This window comes from Phacochoerus africanus, chromosome 13 (assembly GCF_016906955.1).
Source record: "Phacochoerus africanus isolate WHEZ1 chromosome 13, ROS_Pafr_v1, whole genome shotgun sequence".
NCBI lineage: Eukaryota > Metazoa > Chordata > Mammalia > Artiodactyla > Suidae > Phacochoerus > Phacochoerus africanus.
Window position 1 is genome coordinate 24,040,477 of NC_062556.1, and position 18,390 is coordinate 24,058,866.

General features: G+C 44.7%; 1 protein-coding gene across 3 annotated transcripts in view; it reads left to right on the forward strand.

Moving 5' to 3' along the window:
• The window catches only part of EPSTI1 (epithelial stromal interaction 1), a 105,876-nt gene that overhangs the window by 37,173 nt on the left and 50,313 nt on the right, over positions 1-18,390 (forward strand). For all 3 annotated transcript variants that reach the window (XM_047755645.1, XM_047755646.1, XM_047755647.1), the window contains one exon: positions 7,656-7,729. In XM_047755645.1, coding sequence (XP_047611601.1) covers positions 7,656-7,729 — 74 coding nt within the window. The remainder of the gene's footprint in view (positions 1-7,655; positions 7,730-18,390) is intronic.

The following is an 18,390-nucleotide window of genomic DNA, read 5'->3' on the forward strand; positions in this document are numbered from 1 at the left end:
AGAAATGTGGTTCCTACATCATGCCATTTTGTGTGTGTGTGTGTGTGTGTGTGTATGAACTGGTATGGGCATTAAGCCTCTGGTTGTTGAAATGCAGTAGGGTCCCATTAAGTGACCCCAATAATTCCGTAGTGTTGGGATGTTAATGATATCTCTGCAAGGCAGGTGTAGTATTAAAAGGATAAGTTCGTTTCTTTGTGCTTTACTTTCCTTATCTGTAAAATGGGTGCAATATTATAATAATGGGACTGGTGGGCTTCAAGGCTACAATAGGTGCAAATCCCTTAGTACAATGAGTATCGCTAGTAAGCACTGAATAAGGGGGTCCTGCCCCCTAATTAATTATACATGTAAAAAAGGGCCCTGACACTGTCCCGTTTGACTCTATTATATCAACTTCTTGTGTGGAAGGCAGAGAGGATTTTTATTTTACACATGAAATGGGTTGATTTACATATTTCATTTTCACTAACCCCCAGGAGCTAGGTTGCTGGGGGAAAAAAACACACCTAGTTCTTTCTTTTTTTCTGGCTGCACCTGAGGCATATGGACGTTCCCGGGGCCAGGGATTGAATCCGAGCCACAGCTGTGACCTACACCATGGTTGTGGCAACACTGGATCCTTAACCAACTGCAGCAAACCCCCACCTCTGCAGCACCCTGAGCCACTGCAATCAGATTCTTAACCCATTGTGCCGCAGCAGAAACTCCACACTTAGCTCTTTCTGTCACACGGGATGGCTGGGCCTCCCTATTAGCTGGATCTTTAATAATCCCTATTTTAGGCATTTTTCCTTTGCAGTCTGTGCCCTAATTATCAAGGTCTTCTTTCCTTCACCTCCTGCTTATCCTTTTCTTTCTTTTAAACACATGCCCTCATCTCCCTCCTCTCTAGTAAATAAAGACCATCAGGCTGGAAGTACCTATGTTTTTTGTTTGTTTCCTTACTCTTTCTTGGTTGTTCTTCCCCCATCATTTCTCAGGAGGAATAAGAAAGTGCTTTTCCTTGTTGCTGTGATGGATTCTCTCACCTGCGGTGCCATCGAATCTTCCCTCTGTCTCCTTGGGAAGTTTGCCACTCCATCCATCAATTCAGCTTCTTTTTCTCGACTTTTTTCTCATTGGCTTTGTTTTTCTCTCCTGGGGAATAACCATCCTCAAATCTCAAACCTCTCATCTTAAAAGCCATGTGTCTCTATTTTTTTCTTTTTTCTTTTGTCTTTTTAGGGCCGCATCTGCGGCATATGGAGGTTCCCAGGCTAGGGGTCCAATCGGAGCTGTAGCCACCCACCTACACCACAGCCACCCACCTACACCACAGCCACGGCAACTCGGGATCCGAGCCATATCTGTGACCTACACCACAAAGCTGGATCCTTCACCCACTGAGCGAGGCCAGGGTTCGAACCCGCAACTTCATGGTTCCTAGTCGGATTCATTTCTGCTGCACCACGACGGGAGCTCCCAAAGTGTCTCTATTTTGGTTCGCTTTCAATTCCTCTCTCCCCATCATCATGGCTCAGCTTCTTGAAAGCTTTTACTATCCCTTTGGGTTACCATAGGCCAGACTGTAGCCGGATTCCTTATCAATTACCTGAACCAAAAAACTTCTTTTTTGTTTGTTTTTATTTTTGGCCACGCCCATGGCATGCAGAAGTTCAAGGGCCAGGTATTGAACCCAACCTGAGCCACAGGAGTGACCTGAGCAAGCCACAGCTGTGACAACATGGGATCCTTAACCTGCTGAGCCACCAGGAAACTCCAGTAACTTAGCTCCTTTGAGTCCTCACCTTTACTTGTTTCCTTGGTGGACTGAGTTTAACTTCTGTCTCTAGTACTTCACTGGTATTAATCTAGCCAAGATCACCAGCTCTTAATTAAAAAACCCAGTTGAGACGCTTCAGTTCCTTACTTAAACTGTTTATTTTCTATTTTACTTTTTATTTTTTTGCTTTTTAGGGCTACACCCGAGGCATATGGAGGTTCCCAGGCTAGGGGTCCAATTGGAGCTACAGCTGCTGGCCTACACCACAGCCACAGCAAAGCCAGATCTGAGCCCCACCTGCAACCTATACCGCAGCTCAAGGCAACATCAGATCCTTAACCCACTGAATCGGCCAGGAATTGAACCTGCAACCTCATGGTTCCTGGTCGGATTCGTTTCTGCTGTGCCACAACGGGAACTCCTTAAACTGTTTATAACACTGTGCTTATTAAATACCCTGAGCTTCAAATTCTCTGCCTCTGGATTTCCTCTGGATCCTTTTCCTCCACTTGTTTTTCTGCAACTGATGTTCTGTCCAGGTCCTAGCCATTCATTTTCTCCCCTTTCCCTGAGCCACCGTGTTCTTATCGGAAAGCCCCCTCACTCCCACTTCTCTGGATCGAGGTATGGCTTGTGCGGATGCTTTCAGAAACCCATGTCTCCAGACCAGGAACGCCTGAATCCCAGAAGCATGTAGCTTACTGTTTGCTTGACATTTCTTTCCAGAGATGCCACAGTATATCTCAAATCCAGGAGTTTCAAAACCGACCCCAGGGAGTTCCCATTGTGCCACAGCAGAAAGGAACCCAGCTGATATCCATGAGGATGCGGGATCAATCCCTGGCCTCGCTCAGGGGGTCGGGGATCCGGCGTTGCCATGAGCTGTGGTGTAGGTCGAAGACTTGGCTTGGATCCTGAGCTACTGTGGCTGTGGTGTAGGCCGGCAGCTGCAGCTCCTATTCCACCCCTAGCCTGGGAACCTCCAGGTGCCGCACCTGTGGCCCTAAAAAGCAAAAAACACCCAAAAACCAAAAAACAAAAAAAAAAACAAAAACCCCCCAAAACCTCACATTAATTCTGATGCTCTTAAATAGTAGTCAGCTTGTACTCTTCCCCCTTTTCTGACTCATCCTATATCACCATAGCCCTCCTAGTATTTCTTTTTCCCTTCCTCTTTTCCATCTCCCACATTTTTCTACAGCTTGTCATTCCTTCTCTGACCCTACTGCCTTAATGTGAGACTCATGCTTTATGGCCTGGATTACTGTGGGAGCCACGCCACTGGTGTTTATATGTATGGCCTTTTCTGTAGTTTATCCTCTGTGTTGCTTTCAGGGTTGAGCTGCTCAAAGTAACATAAGGGCTTGTCAGTGCCTTAACGACATCCAAACGTCTTTCCTTGGCACAGAAATTCTTTTGTAATTGCCCCTTCCTACTTTCTCAACCTTATCTCCCACCCAGCTCACTACAGACCCTTTTGAATTTATCCATGAGCTTCTTGGGGTTTCTTCTTTTTTTTCCTTTCATCTTTGGCCACCCCTCGGCATAGTGAGGTCCTGGGCCAGGGATCAGATCTGAGCCACAGTCGCGACCTCAGCTGCAGCTGCGACCATGCCAGATCCTTAACCCACTGTGCGGGGCTGGGGATCGAACCCATTTCCTAGCGCTCCCAAGATGCCACTGATCCCATTTCACCACAGCAGGAACTCGATGAACTGGCATATCCTCTCAGGCTTTTCTATATTGAAAATCTTTTTTCCCCCCGTTTTGGCCATGCCTGCAGCATGCAGAAGTGTCTGGGCGGGGGATTTAACCAGTGCCACAGTAGCAACCCAAGCCACAGCAGTGACAATGCTGGATTCCTTTCCCTCCTGGGCCATAAGAAAACTCCTATTTTGAAAGTCCTCTAAGCCAGAGGAATGCCCTTTTCCTAACTAGGGCCACTACTAGCCCATCATTGCCTTTGTGTGAATTAGAAACAGGTTTTTCATCTAGGCAGTCAGTTCCATGGGTGCTCAGACAGGTGGCAGATGGTACTTTTGTGAGAAATACAGACATCTTGGCCCTGCCAGAGCACCCTATGCTGGGATGCAAGGCTTGGTGAGCTAAATGCTGGCTCTAGCTCAGCCTTCTGACCCGGGCAGTGAGAAACCCTTACAATGAGGGCAGTAGCCTCGCTCTCAGCGTCTTCTCCTCTTCCTGGAAAACGCTTGCTCAAGACTGGTCTCCATCTAGAACTTCTACTTCTCTTTGTTTTTTTTTTTGTTTTTTTTTCCTTGTCTTTTTGCCTTTTCTGGGGCCGCTCCTGTGGCACGTGGGGATTCCCAGGCTAGGGGTCCAATCAGAGCTGTAGCTGCCGGCCTACACCACAGCCACAGCAACATGGGATCCGAGCCGTGTCTGAAACCTACACCACAGCTCTTGGCAACGCCGGACGCCCAACCCACTGAACAAGGCCAGGGATCGAACCCACAACCCCATGGCTCCCAGTCAGAATCGTTAACCACTGCACCACGATGGGAACTCCTCTACTTCTCTTTGGATCCAAGGTTCTTTTCCTTTCATTCAGTCGTCAGCCTCTGGGGAAATCTGAAGGAAGCTCTGAACCCACTCTCCATAAAGATGAGTATACTCCGAACCCACAGCTCATTCATGACTCCAGCCTTCTAAAGTTATTCAAGTTTTGGCTCCTGTGTCCACGATGGTTCCTGCCACTTAGAAGGCGCAGGGTGAATGTTTATGGAACTGTTGAAAACATTTCCCAACTGCACACTTCTGTGCTTTTTCCTTTTCTTAAAATTGTCTTTTCTTTCTTTTTTTTTTTTTTTTTTGCTGAGCCCACTGCATGCAGAAGTTTCCCTGGCCAGGGATCGAACCTGTGCCACAGCAGCAATCCCAAGCTGCTGCCGTAATGTTGCCGGATCCTTAACCCGCTGTGCTACAAGGGAAGTCCTCTTTTTTAAAAAATTTAAAAAATTATCGTTGATTTTCTGTGCTTTTTCTTTGTATTCATATTAAATATATGCAAACCTCTATCCCCTAATATATTTTACACCCTGCCATGATGGCTTTCTTGCCTGTGTTCCCAGCTAGCTTCTGAAAATTTCCACAATAGGCACTGCTCTGTTTTTTGCTTTTGTTTTTTTGCTTTTTAGGGCTGCACCTGCAGCATATGGAGGTTCCCAGGCTAGGGGTCCAACTGGAGCTACAGCTGCTGGCCTACACCACAGCCACAGCAAGTCGGGATCCGAGCCACATCTGCAACCTACACCACAGCTCACAGCAACGCCGGATCCTTAACCCACTGACTGAGGCCAGGGATCAAACCCGAAACCTCACGGTTCCTAGTTGGATTCGTTAACCACTGCGCCACGACGGAAACTCCAGCACGGCTCTGGTTATATCTTCATTCCCAGTCTCTAACAGAACATAGTACCAGGCATATAATATGCATTTGATAAATGTTTGCTGAATAAATGAGATCCAGTGATATTAAATAATTTGCTTAAGGTCACTCAATAGTGGTGGACCAAGAGCTAATTCCACAATTTTTTCCTCTGGGCCTCATGTTCTTGGATATTTTACTTCCTGTGTTTGTGTATGTATGTGTAAGTATGGTTGGGTGACTCCTTAACTGTCAAATGGAAGGAAAAAAATATTCTGACTTAATCTAAGTATTTGGATTAGTATACTAAAACCACTGTATCAGTAGGTATCGAATACTCAAATACTCCAGGATTTTGCAGAATACTTCTCTGTGAACTCTCGAGGGATAAACAGACATTTTTGGGGATAGAATTCAGCTTCTAAACTAAATGTTTTTATGAGTTGAATTTTAGTGAAGACATCAAAACCTATGTTCCAATTTCTAATCTTGATGAAGGAATCCAGCCTTGATCTCTAGATGCTAGTGTGGTTTTCTCATTATTCTTTTTTTTTTTTTTTTTTAGGGCCACACCTGCAGCACATGGGGGTTCCTAGGCTAGGGGTCGAATTGGAGCTACAGCTGCTAGCCTACGCCAGAGCCACAGCCACACCGGATCCGAGCGGTGTCTGCGACCTATACCACAGCTCATGGCAACGCCAGATCCTGAGCAAAGCCAGGGATCAAACCCGTAACCTCATGGTTCCTAGTCGGATTCGTCTCTGCTGCACCATGACGGGAACTCCAATGAATTGAATTTGAGCGAAGATATCAAAACCCATGTTCCAATTTCTAATCTTGATGAAGGAACCCATCCTTGATCTCTAGATGCTAGTGTGGCTTTCTCATTGTTCTTTAAGTAGCATTCCGAATCCTAGGTTTCATCAGTATGACAGCTTGCTTACTTGCTGCCTTTTCCTTCCCATCCCCCACTTCTTTTCCCCCAGAGCACTGGGGAACTCTTCACCATTGACCATTTTTGGTCTCATGAGTCCGTATGTTTTTTCTAGATGGAAATCATGTTTATTTGGTTTTACAATTCTTTTCGGAGTTTGCTTCCTGGAATTGTGTCTCATTAGTTATCCAATTGCCTTGTATTATAATTGATTCTCTCTGATGGCAGGAAATTGCCTTTATTTTTTTTGAAACTGAAAGCATCCATTTTAACGTTTCAAAAAGGGACAAGTGAGTGAAGGAAAATGTTCATGGACATGAACAATATGAACAGTTTCTCCCCCTCTTTGGAAGATGGAGCTAAACCTTTGTTAGGCTTTGAAAGTGATGATTTCCATTATTCCCTGTTCACAGGTCTTCCTGCTCTGGGCAAATCCATTTTTTTTTTTTTTTAAGTAAAGCAAATCCAGCTGCTTCCTGTCTCCCTTGGATTCATTAAAAACTTTGTCTCTCTGTCTTGCGGAACTTGTGTCAATTTCCCATGACATTCATTGTCTAGGAAGTCTACTTGTTTTAAGTTTTCAATTTTCAAAAATGACAGTTGTGGGACTTCCCTTTGTGGCTCAGTGGTGAACGAACCCGACTAATATTCATGAGGATGTGGGTTTGATCCCTGGCCTTGCTCAGTGGGTTAAGGATCTGGCGTTGCCATGAGCTGTGGTGTAGGTGGCAGATGAGGCTCAGATCTGGCATGGCTGTGGCTGTGGCGCAGGCTGGCAGCTACAGCCCTGATTCGACCCCTAGCCTGGGAACCTCCATATGCCTCAGGTACAGCCCTAAAAAGTTAAAAAAAAAAAAAAAAAGAAAGAAAGAAAAAAAATGGCAGTTGTGTCATAGTGAAAAAAAAAGCAAGTGTTCATAGGCTACTAACTTGGATTAAAATATGTACGCCAGAGCCATAGTGAGAATAATATCAAATTTGAAGTCCTTTATCTCCAGACTCTCCCAACAGCTAATTTAAGAGAGAGAGAGGAAGGACTCATCCATTCAAGTCGATGGCTTTTTTGTTGTTGTTGTTCTTCAGTGTCTCAAAAGCTTTAAGCATCTAAGTCAGAAGGGAGTGGAATTGGCTCATTGGCCATCTTTTCTTGAATGCTTTATTGGACTGTGGGTATAGATAGAAATTTTGTATCAACTATTTCACCATGTATGATAATTGAGTAAGATTTCATGGCCATGTCATGTTTTCCATAGAACGTTTTGAAAACCCTGCTTAAAATATAAATGTTGCTATCATCTGAACGAAGAATAAAGATGTGAAATATTGATTCTGTGATAATACCAGTCAAGGTGGGAGAGGGGAGTCATGGGAAGGACTTGGGGCTCCTGGCTTTCAGTGTGGGGCCCAGGGGTTATGAGAGGGGCAGCATCTTGGAAGCGCTGCTTGGTACCGACCGTATTGGACTGTTGAGGCCACTCGAGCCTAAAGATTTTGGACCCTGGGTAGATTTAACATCAGGATTCTGCTTAAAGCTTCCCCCATAGATTACATTTTGATCCTTGCAATTTCAGAGCAATAAACTAGAGGAGAAAAAACGACATCAAGAAGAGCTCAGAAGAGAAGCTTTTAGAGAGCATCGACAATAGTAAGTTTCTGTTTTCCGAACCCTGTACCTTTTCTAGACCTATTGTCCATTGTGCTTTTAGTTTTTTATTTTTATTTTTTTGTCTTTTTTAGACCGCACCTGCATATGGAATTTCCCAGGCTAGGGGTCGAATTGGAGCTGCAGCTGCAGGCCTACACCACAGCGCATGGCAACACCAGATCCTTAACCTGCTGAGCGAGGCCAGGGATCAAACCCGTGTCCTCGTGGATCCTAATTGGGTTCATTACTCCTGAGCTACAACAGGAAGTCCCATTGGGCTTTTAAATTCTAAGTGATGGTAACTATTCAAAACACTTAGTATTACACTCTTGGCCACTCAATATGTTACTGGACTCTATCACTAAGGAAATGAGGGTTCTAAGAGTGGAGACATCTAAACTCGCCAGGGTATTCTTTAGTAGTCAGCTGATTAGAAAGGATACTGCTAAATTTGAGACCTTTTTTTTCATTCTTTGTGTGTGTATGCTGTGCCGTGCCTCCAGAATGTGGAAGTTCCTGGACCAGGGCTCATACCCATGCCACAGCAATGATCCTGTTGCTGCAGTGACAATGCTGGATCCTTAACCCACTGTGCCACAAGGGAACTCCAAGAAATTCCCCATTTTAAATAACTTAGAAGGTTTGATTTTTTTGACTATGTAGGCTTCTAAACCACCAATATAAGGAAAATATTTTAAAAAAAGTACCCAAGCAAGGAGTTCCTATTGTAGTGCAGCAGAAATGCATCCAACTTGTATCCATGAGGACGTGGGTTTGATCCCTGGCCTCACGCAGTGGGTCAGGGATCCAGCGTTGCCATGAGCTGTGGTGTAGGTTGCAGGTGTGGCTTGGATCCAGAGTTTTTGTAGCTGTGGTGTAGGCCCGCAGCTGTAGCTCTGATTCAACCCTTAGCCTGGGAACTTCCATATGCTGCAGGTGTGGCCCTAAAATGCAAAAAAAAAAAAAAAAAAGTGCCCAAGTAGAATCTAAACTAACTAGGGGATTTATCTAATGGACTGAGAACTCACATTTTTATAAACAAGAATTGAGAGGGAGTTCTCTTGTGACACAGTGGGTTAAAGGTCCAGTGTTGCCACTGCAGCAGGTTAGGTTGCTGCCGTGACATGGGTTTGATCTCTGGCCTGGAAACTTTGTATGCCTCAGGCCCAGCAAAAAAAAAAGAGAAGAAGAAGAATTGAGAAATAATTTCATAATTATCAGCAGAACCCCAATTAGCGGTCATATATCATGGTACCTTTTCCGGTAGGACTTGAGTAACAGTAGTTGACATGTGTAGGGCAACCACTGTGGGCTTTATAATGTAGATCATCTACTCCAGCATATAAACTTTATCTTTTTTTATTTTTTATTTTTTTTTCAGGGCCACACCCACAGCATATGGAGGTTCCCAGGCTAGGGGTCTAATCAGAGCCACAGCTGCCAGCCTACACCACAGCCACAGCAATGCGGGATATGAGCTGCATCTGTGACCTACACCACAGTTCATAGCAATGTCAGCTCCTTAACCCACTGAGCGAGGCCAGGGATTGAACCCGCAACCTCATGGTTCCTAGTCGGATTCTTTTCCACTGCACCACGGCTAGAACTCTCCCATTATATAAACTTTAAAGATAAGTTTGTCTTCTAGCTCTAAGTAGCTAGGTTATTTACACACTACTTAAAACAACAGACAAAACCAAAAAACCGTATTTCTGGCCCTAGATTAATTCCAAATGTGGTAGAATTAAAACCAAGAAGATCAGGGTTCAAAGTCCTAGCTCCATTCTCCAGCTGTGACCTTGGACAAACTACTAAAACTTCTTTTTTTTTTTTTGGTCTTTTCTAGGGCCGCTCCCGCGGTGTGTGGAGGTTCCCAGGCAAAGGGTCTAATTGGAGCTGTGGCCGCCGGCCTACACCAGAGCCACAGCAACGCGGGATCCAAGCCAAGTCTGCAACCCACACCACAGCTCACGGCAACACTGGATCCTTCGCCCACTGAGCAAGGCCAGGGATCGAACCCACAACCTCATGCTTCTTAGTTGGATTCGTTAACCACTGCGCCATGACGGGAACTCCAAACTACTAAACTTCTTTAAACCTCACTTGTTTTCATGTGTTTGTTTTAAATGGGGTTAGTAGTATCTCTCCCACAGGCCATTTGTAAGGATTAAATGAAATGTCTTGTGTTAACAGCATAAGGGGATTGAATTTTGGGGACACTTGAAACTCCTTACTGAGATCCTTATTGCATGGAATCAGACCACACATTTCCTAGAGACAGCAGAGCGATTTCAGGTCTCACCAGAACTAGCAGTGGGCCTCCCATTTTCAGGTGGATTGTTCTGCCTGCCTCCTCTTATCTAGTCCTATCATTATACCTCATTTGCAGAATTTGAGATCATCCTGATGTTGGAGTGAGCATACGTGACACCCTAAATTCGGTTCCTTCTCTGCGTACAGCATCCTCTGGTTTTCTCATTGTACTGAAATGATCCTGCCTCTGTCGTAAGCAGCTCCTCCTTGCTTTAAGACTCCAAGGTTGGAATGGAAAAAAAAAGTTTTCTCAGGGCTTCACTTGGCCCCTTCGTAAATTAGATACTTGGCCTCTGCCACCCAAGCCAGGAAAAGAGTGGAAGATGGATGGGGACTGGGGGGGGGGGGCATGCGAATGAAAGACGTTATCTTTTTTAAGTTAAAGTAGGTATTGTCAGCATTTGAGTCATAGAATCCATAGCCTGTCTTTCCCCACTTTTATTCTGAAGTAGGCATGTGGGTGAGGGGGCTGGTGGGAAGCTAAATACTGGGAAAAGTTAGCCATCTTAGAGATGGAAGGAGGGAGGCAGTGGATTAAGGGTTAATATATTATTGCCACACCCCTCTCTTCATTGGTAGAGAATGTATGAGAGTTGATTTATAGGCCAATCAGAGGAGTTGAAGGAGCTGCCATGGCAGCAGCTGTAGCTTGGAAACCCAGTAAGAACAGATGTATTTATCCTGCAGCATCCTTGTTTTACCTGGAAAAAGGAAGACCTGCTTACCAATGAGAGGTCTTAGGTACAGGCCTGGGAAGTTGAACAAGTCCATTATCTGAAGAGCTTCAAACTTAATGTGTGGCATTCCCACTGTGGCTCAGCAGGCTAAGAACCCAACACAGTGTGAGGATGCGAGTTTGATCCCTGGCCTTGCTTGGTGGGTTAAGGATCCGGGGTTGCTGCAAGCTGTGGTGTAGGTTGCAGATGCCGCTTGGATTTGGTGTGGCTGTGACTGTGGTGTAGGCTTCAGCTGCAGCTCCAATTCAGTCCCTAGCCCAGGAATTTCCATATGCCACAGGTGCGGCTGTAAAAAGAAAACTAAGCATAATAAGGAGAAGGATGAGAAATTCTTTTTTTTTTCTTTTTTTTCTTTTGGTCTTTTTGCCTTTTCTAGGGCTGCTCCCACGGCATATGGAGGGTCCCAGGCTAGCGGTCGAATCAGAGCTGTAGCCAGCAGCCTACACCACAGCCATAGCAACATGGGATCCGAGCCTCGTCTGCAACCTACACCACAGTTCACGGCAACAGTGGATCCTTAACCCACTGAGCAAGGCCAGGGATCGAACCTGCAACCTCGTGGTTCCTAGTCGGATTCATTAACCACTGCACCACAAGGGGAACTCCGAGAAATTCTTGAGTTTTAAAGAACGTGGGAGATTATGTCATCAACCCTTTCTTTCCAAGTCCTCCAGCTTCTTGAGTTTGTGTTTTACTAAATACTAGAGATCACCCTTCTTCTGTAAAGAAAAAAGAATTTTACCATCAGCTGCCTTACACACCATCAGCAGAGCCAAATTCAATTACACGCACGTTTCTCTCTTACTCTTTCTTCTGCTTATCGTAAAAGTCCCACTTCACTAGGAAAAAGAGAAGTTGGCCAAAAGTGGGAAGTATCTCAAATTGATTTTTAAAGCCTATGGAGGAACACAACACAAGAAGAAGTCCATGGTCGGGGGGGGGGGGGCGTGTTTTAAGTCTATTTTGTTTTGAACCCGTTTTGAAATGAAAAGACCCACAGCTTTTGAAATAAATGACTGTTATATAGCTAGAACCAGGAGAGAAATGTCTAGGAAAAGACGGATCCTTTGGAGTCTAACAGTCCTTTATCCTATCTTCTTAGAATCAATTGATGGTGGAGAAATTGTGTAGGAGAGCTGTTAGAATTTTAACAGCACAAAGCTGTCTTTAGACCAACCAGGCTGTTCCCCGTTTCATTCCCCCTCCAACCCCCCAAAAAGGAGATTCTCCCGAAGCTGTCAACCTGAGGATCACAAAATAGAAACACAAATAAGAAATTCTTTCAAGACCTCATATCTTTACGAGTTTCGGCCTCCTGTGCTATGTGGTTCAAATAGCTGACCAGGAATGGTGTTCTTTGTTTTTGTTTTGTTTGTTTTTTTTCCCCTGTGGAGAAGGGCAGCCATGGACTCGAGCAGCCTGTAAATCCACATTGCTGGAGAAAAAGCTCAGGCTAGCATCGGAGGGCACCACCGTAAGAATCTTAATGTGCTTTCTTACCACCATGTTCCTGACTTCGTTCATTTGCTTCTGATTATTTTTAGTGTTGTCAATTATTTAGCTAACAGGCAGAAAACCAGGCTTTTATTGACATCCAAAGGGACTCTCCTGAGTGTAATAATGAAGGCAGTTTATTGAATGCCTGTGAGGTTGCCTCCTAATTGTACACATTAATCTGCCCATGCAAGCTGGCTGGAAATACATAGGCAGATTGCATGTACAGATGGAGCACTCGGGATGGTTTTTATGAAAAGACCTCTGGAATGTACTCCTGCAGTACTGACTTTTCCTTAAAAATCGAATGACTGTGACTATTTCTTTGTCTTCTTTTTTTTTTTTTTCCTGCTTTTTAGGGCCACACCTGCGGCACATGGAAGTTCCCAGGCTAGGGGTCGAATGGGAGCTACAGCTGCCAGCCTACACTACAGCCACAGCAACATGGGATGTGAGCCATGTCTGCAACCTACACCACATCTCACATCAACACCAGATCCTTAACCCACTGAGGGAGGCCCGGGATCGAACCTGCGTTTCCATGGATCCTAGTTGTGTTCCTTAACTGCTGAGCCACGAAGGGATCTCCTGACTGGGATTATTTCAGTTGGTGGCTAAGAAAAACCAGATTAATGGTGCATTACGTCTGCTTCTCTGGCTGCAAACAGACTCCCCAATTTCACAACATAGGGTTAATGCTAGGATTCTTTTTTTTTTTTTTCTTTTTTCTTTTTACAGCCGCACCTCTACACTTGGAAGTTGCCAGCCAGGGGTTGAATCAGAGCTGAAGCTGCCGGCCTACACCACAGCCACAGCAATGCCAGATCTGAGCTGCAACTGGGACCTACACGGCGGCTCGTGGCAACACTATATCCTTAACCCACTTAGTGAGGTCAGGGATCAAACCTGCATCCTCGTGCATACTGGTTGGGTTCTTAACTTGCTGAGCCTCCATGAGAACTCCAATGCTAGGCTTTTTGAGCATGAAAGTGAAGGGTAGAAATAGGCTTCTAACCTGGGTGTTGTTTTCACTGGTATTTTACTCCATCATTCTTTACTAATTATAAAAAGTCAAATGTGATTTTTCAGGATGACATTTTTTCCCCCTCTTTTTCTGTCATTCAGGATGGCCTTTTTTATTAGTCAATATTACTGGGAGATTCTGAGGATTTGAAGTAACAGTTCATAAACCATTGGGTGGATGTGTTTTCTTATAATCAAAAAGAGTATTTAAATTATTTAAATTTAGATAATTTAGATTATTTCAATTTCAGCATTTTAAATTTATTTATTTACTTATTTATTTTTTTGGTCTTTTTGCTATTTCTTTGGGCCGCTCCCGCGGCATATGGAGGTTCCCAGGCTAGGGGTCGAATCGGAGCTGTAGCCACCGGCCTACGCCAGAGCCACAGCAACGCGGGATCCGAGCCGCGTCTGCAACCTACACCACAGCTCACGGCAACACCGGATCGTTAACCCACTGAGCAAGGGCAGGGATCGAACCCACAATCTCATGGTTCCTAGTCGGATTCGTTAACCACTGCGCCACGACGGGAACTCCAGCATTTTAAATTTAAATGATAATTTGAGTTATAGTCATCTTTCTAGCCACATGGTTTTTGGATAGATATAGAGACAGCTTGAATTTCCAGCTTGTTTAATTAGTTTTAGGGTCTGGGGTAAGATATGAGGGGGGCAGTAAAATGCCTTTTGGTGCAGGTATTAAGGATTTGCTGTAGAGATAAGGATTGGGTATATTTTCAGATTTACACTTTTAGTTCATATCTAATAACCATTTAATGTAAGAGATTATGCACTTGTATAGTTTGAAAAAAATACAAAGTAAAATGAGCAAATAAGCTGAAATCAGCATATAAGCTTCTCTGTTATTGAGAACCTGTGGAGGAATTCCCGTCGTGGCTCAGCGGTTAACAAGCCTGACTGGTATCCATGAGGACAAGGGTTCCATCCCTGGCCCTGCTCAGTGGGTTAAGGATCCGGCGTTGCCATGAGCTGTAGTGTAGGTTGCAGACACCGCTCGGATCCAACATTGCTGTGGCTGTGGTGTGGGCCAGCGGCTTCAGTTCTGGTTGGACCCCTAGCCTGGGAACTTCCATATGCCTCGGGTGCAGCCCTAAAAATAAAAAAAGACAAAAAAAACAAAAACAAAAACAAAAAAAAACCCCAAAAAACAAAAAAACCTGTGGAGTATCAGCAGTATTAGATATATTACATATGTCGTTTCATTTCATTTTTAGATCAACCCTATTAGAGATATGTCATCTTCATTTTACAGCTGAAGGGGTGAGTCATCTAAATTCACGCAGGGAGCAGGGCAGCCAGATCTTGGTGTTGAGATTTGGGGGGCTAGGGGAAAGAGGTAATTTAGAGGTGTGATGTCCTTTGAAGTTGAGGACTGTCTGGCTAGAGTGGGGTGATAAGCATTGTAGCCACATAGGGGACCTGTGGAGACAACTATAGGTTAGTTCAGTTCCTAGAGAAAGCCTTGGGCAAAATTGACTTCTTTTTCTTCCAACCGAGATCTAAATTTTGCCTGAAGGAGGCAAAAGAAAAACTGACAAAGAAGGTCTGCCTTGGAGTTCCCGTCGTGGTGCAGTGGTTAACAAATCCGACTAGGAACCACGAGGTTGCAGGTTCGATCCCTGGCCTTGCTCAGTGGGTTAAAGATCCGGCTTTGCTGTGAGCTGTGGTGTAGGTTGCAGACACAGCTCGGATCCTGTGTTGCAGTGGCTCTGGTGTAGGCTGGTGGCTACAGCTCTGACACGACCCCTAGCCTGGGAACCTCCATATGCCATGGGTACGGCCCTAAAAACCAAAAAAAAAAAAAAAAAAAAAAAGAAGGTCTGCCTTCTCTGATTTTCCTCATACCTGAGTGGCATCCTCTTTCCTGGATGTCATTCATTAATTCCACTAACCAAGCCTGGATTAGAACCACAATTAGGCTTACTAGGGTACATGGACTTGTGGAAGCTCTCCTGGCTGGACTCTACTCGTAGGCTCACAGAGTCTGATGTTTCTACGGAAGAAGGGTCTCCATTCTTAAAACTCTACTTGGAAAAGCTCTTGGAACCAAGCTCATTCCACTACAGGACCTTCTTATTCCTAAACAGCCAAGCGCCTCCCCAGGCTCAGCTGGTCCACGGTCATGTTGGGAAGTTTTCTTCATTTCCGCCGCTAGAACCATGCATCTATTTTATTTCCCTGTGAATGAGAGGGTGATTAGTTCCTAGGAGGCATATCTTCATCTATTTTAGTTTCTTTGAGCTGAGGATCCAGGCAGGTCTGCTGAATATGCAGGCTTAGGTTCCAAGTTTGTCTTCTAATAGGCTCACGAAACTTCTAATGCCCTTTGTGGGAGCTTTCAAAAGGCACTTAAGGGCCAAATGGGTCCCTTATCCATATGGTAGACTTAAATCCAACCTCACATTTTATAAGCCAAGTAAGGTCAACCGAAAGTCATCCTATTCATAATTTTCTATCTTATGCTTATGAAGTGAACTTATAGATACCAAAGGCCCCGATTTTGTTCAGAAGAAGACTGAATAGTTGATGAGAAATCTGAGAACATCCCTGCCTCCTGAATGTGAAATGATATGGATGGTTTAAGACTGTACCAAAATTTCTACCCACTCAATTCCTCCTACAGGTGTCCTAGCGGACGTTAACTCATTTTCCTTCCCATTGCCACCCCCTTCATCTAGGTATTTATCACATGCCACTTGCATTATAGCTTCTGTCTCCTGTCATTCCCTGAGCTACTGGAATGGCTTTCTTACAATCTTTGCCAACAGTCTCTCTCTCTCTTTTTTTTGTTTTGTTTTTTTTTTTGTTTTTAGGGCCGTACCCATGGCATATGGAGGTTCCCAGGCTAGGGGTCGAATTGGAGCTACAGATGCCGGCCTGCATCACAGCCACAGCAACACAGGATCCAAGCCATGTCTGTGACCTACACCACAGCTCACGGCAACGCCAGATCCTTAACCCCCTGAGCGAGGCCAGGGATCAAACCCACAACCTCGTGGTTCCTTGTTGGATTTGTTTCTGCTGTGCCATCACGGGAACGCCCCATCTTTTCTTGATTGTCTTAACAGCTTTGTCAGATTTCATTTTCTCAAGCACAACTTTAGTTGCGCCCTTATCCCACTCCAAAAGCCTTGATCATTTCCCATTGCTTATAACGTGAATTCTAAGCTCACTGGCTCCACAAGGCGGGGAGATGTCAGAAAGGACTGATGGGGTTTGGGCTGGTGTCCGGTGATTTGTGGGGAGGGTTTGAGGAAGCAGGGCTTTGTTCTGGGTTGGCTGTTATCAGGAGGCAGGGGTACTTATGATTTGGGGATCGGAGGTCTTCATGCTATCCACAGCAACATGAATTCTTCTGGAGATTCTCATACTGAGTGAAGTAAGCCAGAAAGGGAAAGACAGATACCATACGATATCACTACTTACATGTAGAATCTAAAATATGACACCAACGAACCTACTTATGAAACAGAGGCAGACTCATGCACAAGGAGAACAGACTTGTGATTGCCAAGGGGGAGGGGTTTGGAAAAGGGATGGAGTGGGAGGTTGGGGTGAGCAGATGTAAGCTATTATTTATGCACGGGATAATCAACAAAGTCCTACCGTATAGGACAGAGACCTGTAATCAATGCCCTGGGATAAACCATAGTGGAAAAGAATATATTTTAAAAGAATGTGTGTATGCATGTGTGTGTGCATATAGCTAAACCACTTTGTTGTACAGCAGAAATTAACACATTATAAATCAACCACACTTCAAGGAAAAATCAAAGGGGAAATCAGAGTGAGACTGATACTGTAATTGATAAAGAAGTCGCAGTTACTTCTGTTGGCCAAAATATTGGGGTGTTTGATCACTTTTGTGGTCTCGACAGACGTCATGCATTTTTCTTTGTTCAGACATGTTATGGTGTGGTCTTCTTTCTTCCTGATCTGTCACCATCATAAGGTGACCTCCTCTGATACTGGTATTGCATGAAATTACTTTCAACAGGAGAACACCAAGGCTTAGCTGTGAGTGCCAGGCTAGCACCTGGATGTCAGGGACAGCGTCTCTGTTTCTCAGGATGTAATTAATAATTGGTAAAAGATAAAAGTTGATGGGTGCCTAATTTACAAAGTAGTTTCACTGAAGTATCCTCAGCGTGGGAACCTAGTACCATTAGTTCTAGGGATCAAACTTCCTGGCTCAATTTAGATGCTGCCATCAGACAGGAAGAAAGAACAGGAAGAATCATGTGAGAGGGAGTTCGCTTATGGCACAATGGGTCCAGGATTTGGTGTTGGCCCTGCAGCTGTCTGGGTGGTTGCTGTGGCAAGGGTTCGATCCCTGGCCCGGGAATTACCACATGCTGTGGGTGTGACCCATGGGCGGGGGGGAAATAAAAAGAGAATCATGTCAGATGTTATTGATGTGTATCTCTTCAAAGCTGGCCCACACTTGTGCTAGCATTCCACCAGCCAGAACTCAGATACATACATGGTCCTATCTAACCGCAAAGGAGGCTGGGAAGTGTCATCTAGCTATGTGTCCTACAAGTTGAGACACACATTTTGGAGAATAGCTGAAAGTCTCTGCCTTGCCTTAATTATCCCTGCCCAAATTCCCAAGTAAAATACCATTCATCATCCCAAATAGGTATTTGTCAACTAATAGAAAACAGTCTGGAAGGATCTCCACCTGACAAGTCATGGTATTTTTCTCTGAGGAGGCGGGAAGGTTGACAGCAATGTTAAAGCAGGATGTTTTCTTGCTGTTCTTTACACTTTCCTATTTCTATTCTCTATTCTTATTTTCTGACTTATAGTCGTGTACTCCTGTGGTAATTAAAGCATTAAAGATTGTTAAACGAGGGGCAAGAAATGTTGAAAATACATGGGGGAAATGTGTAAACTAGGCAGTGCGTTTCTGAGTAGCACAGGGTGAAAAAAGAAAAGAAATTAGAAAATAGTTGGAGTTCTCATTGTGGCGCAGAGAAAACGATTCTGACTGGGAGCCGGGAGGTTGCGGGTTCGATCCCTGGCCTCTGCTCAGCGGGTTAAGGATCCGGTGTTGCTGTGAGCTATGGG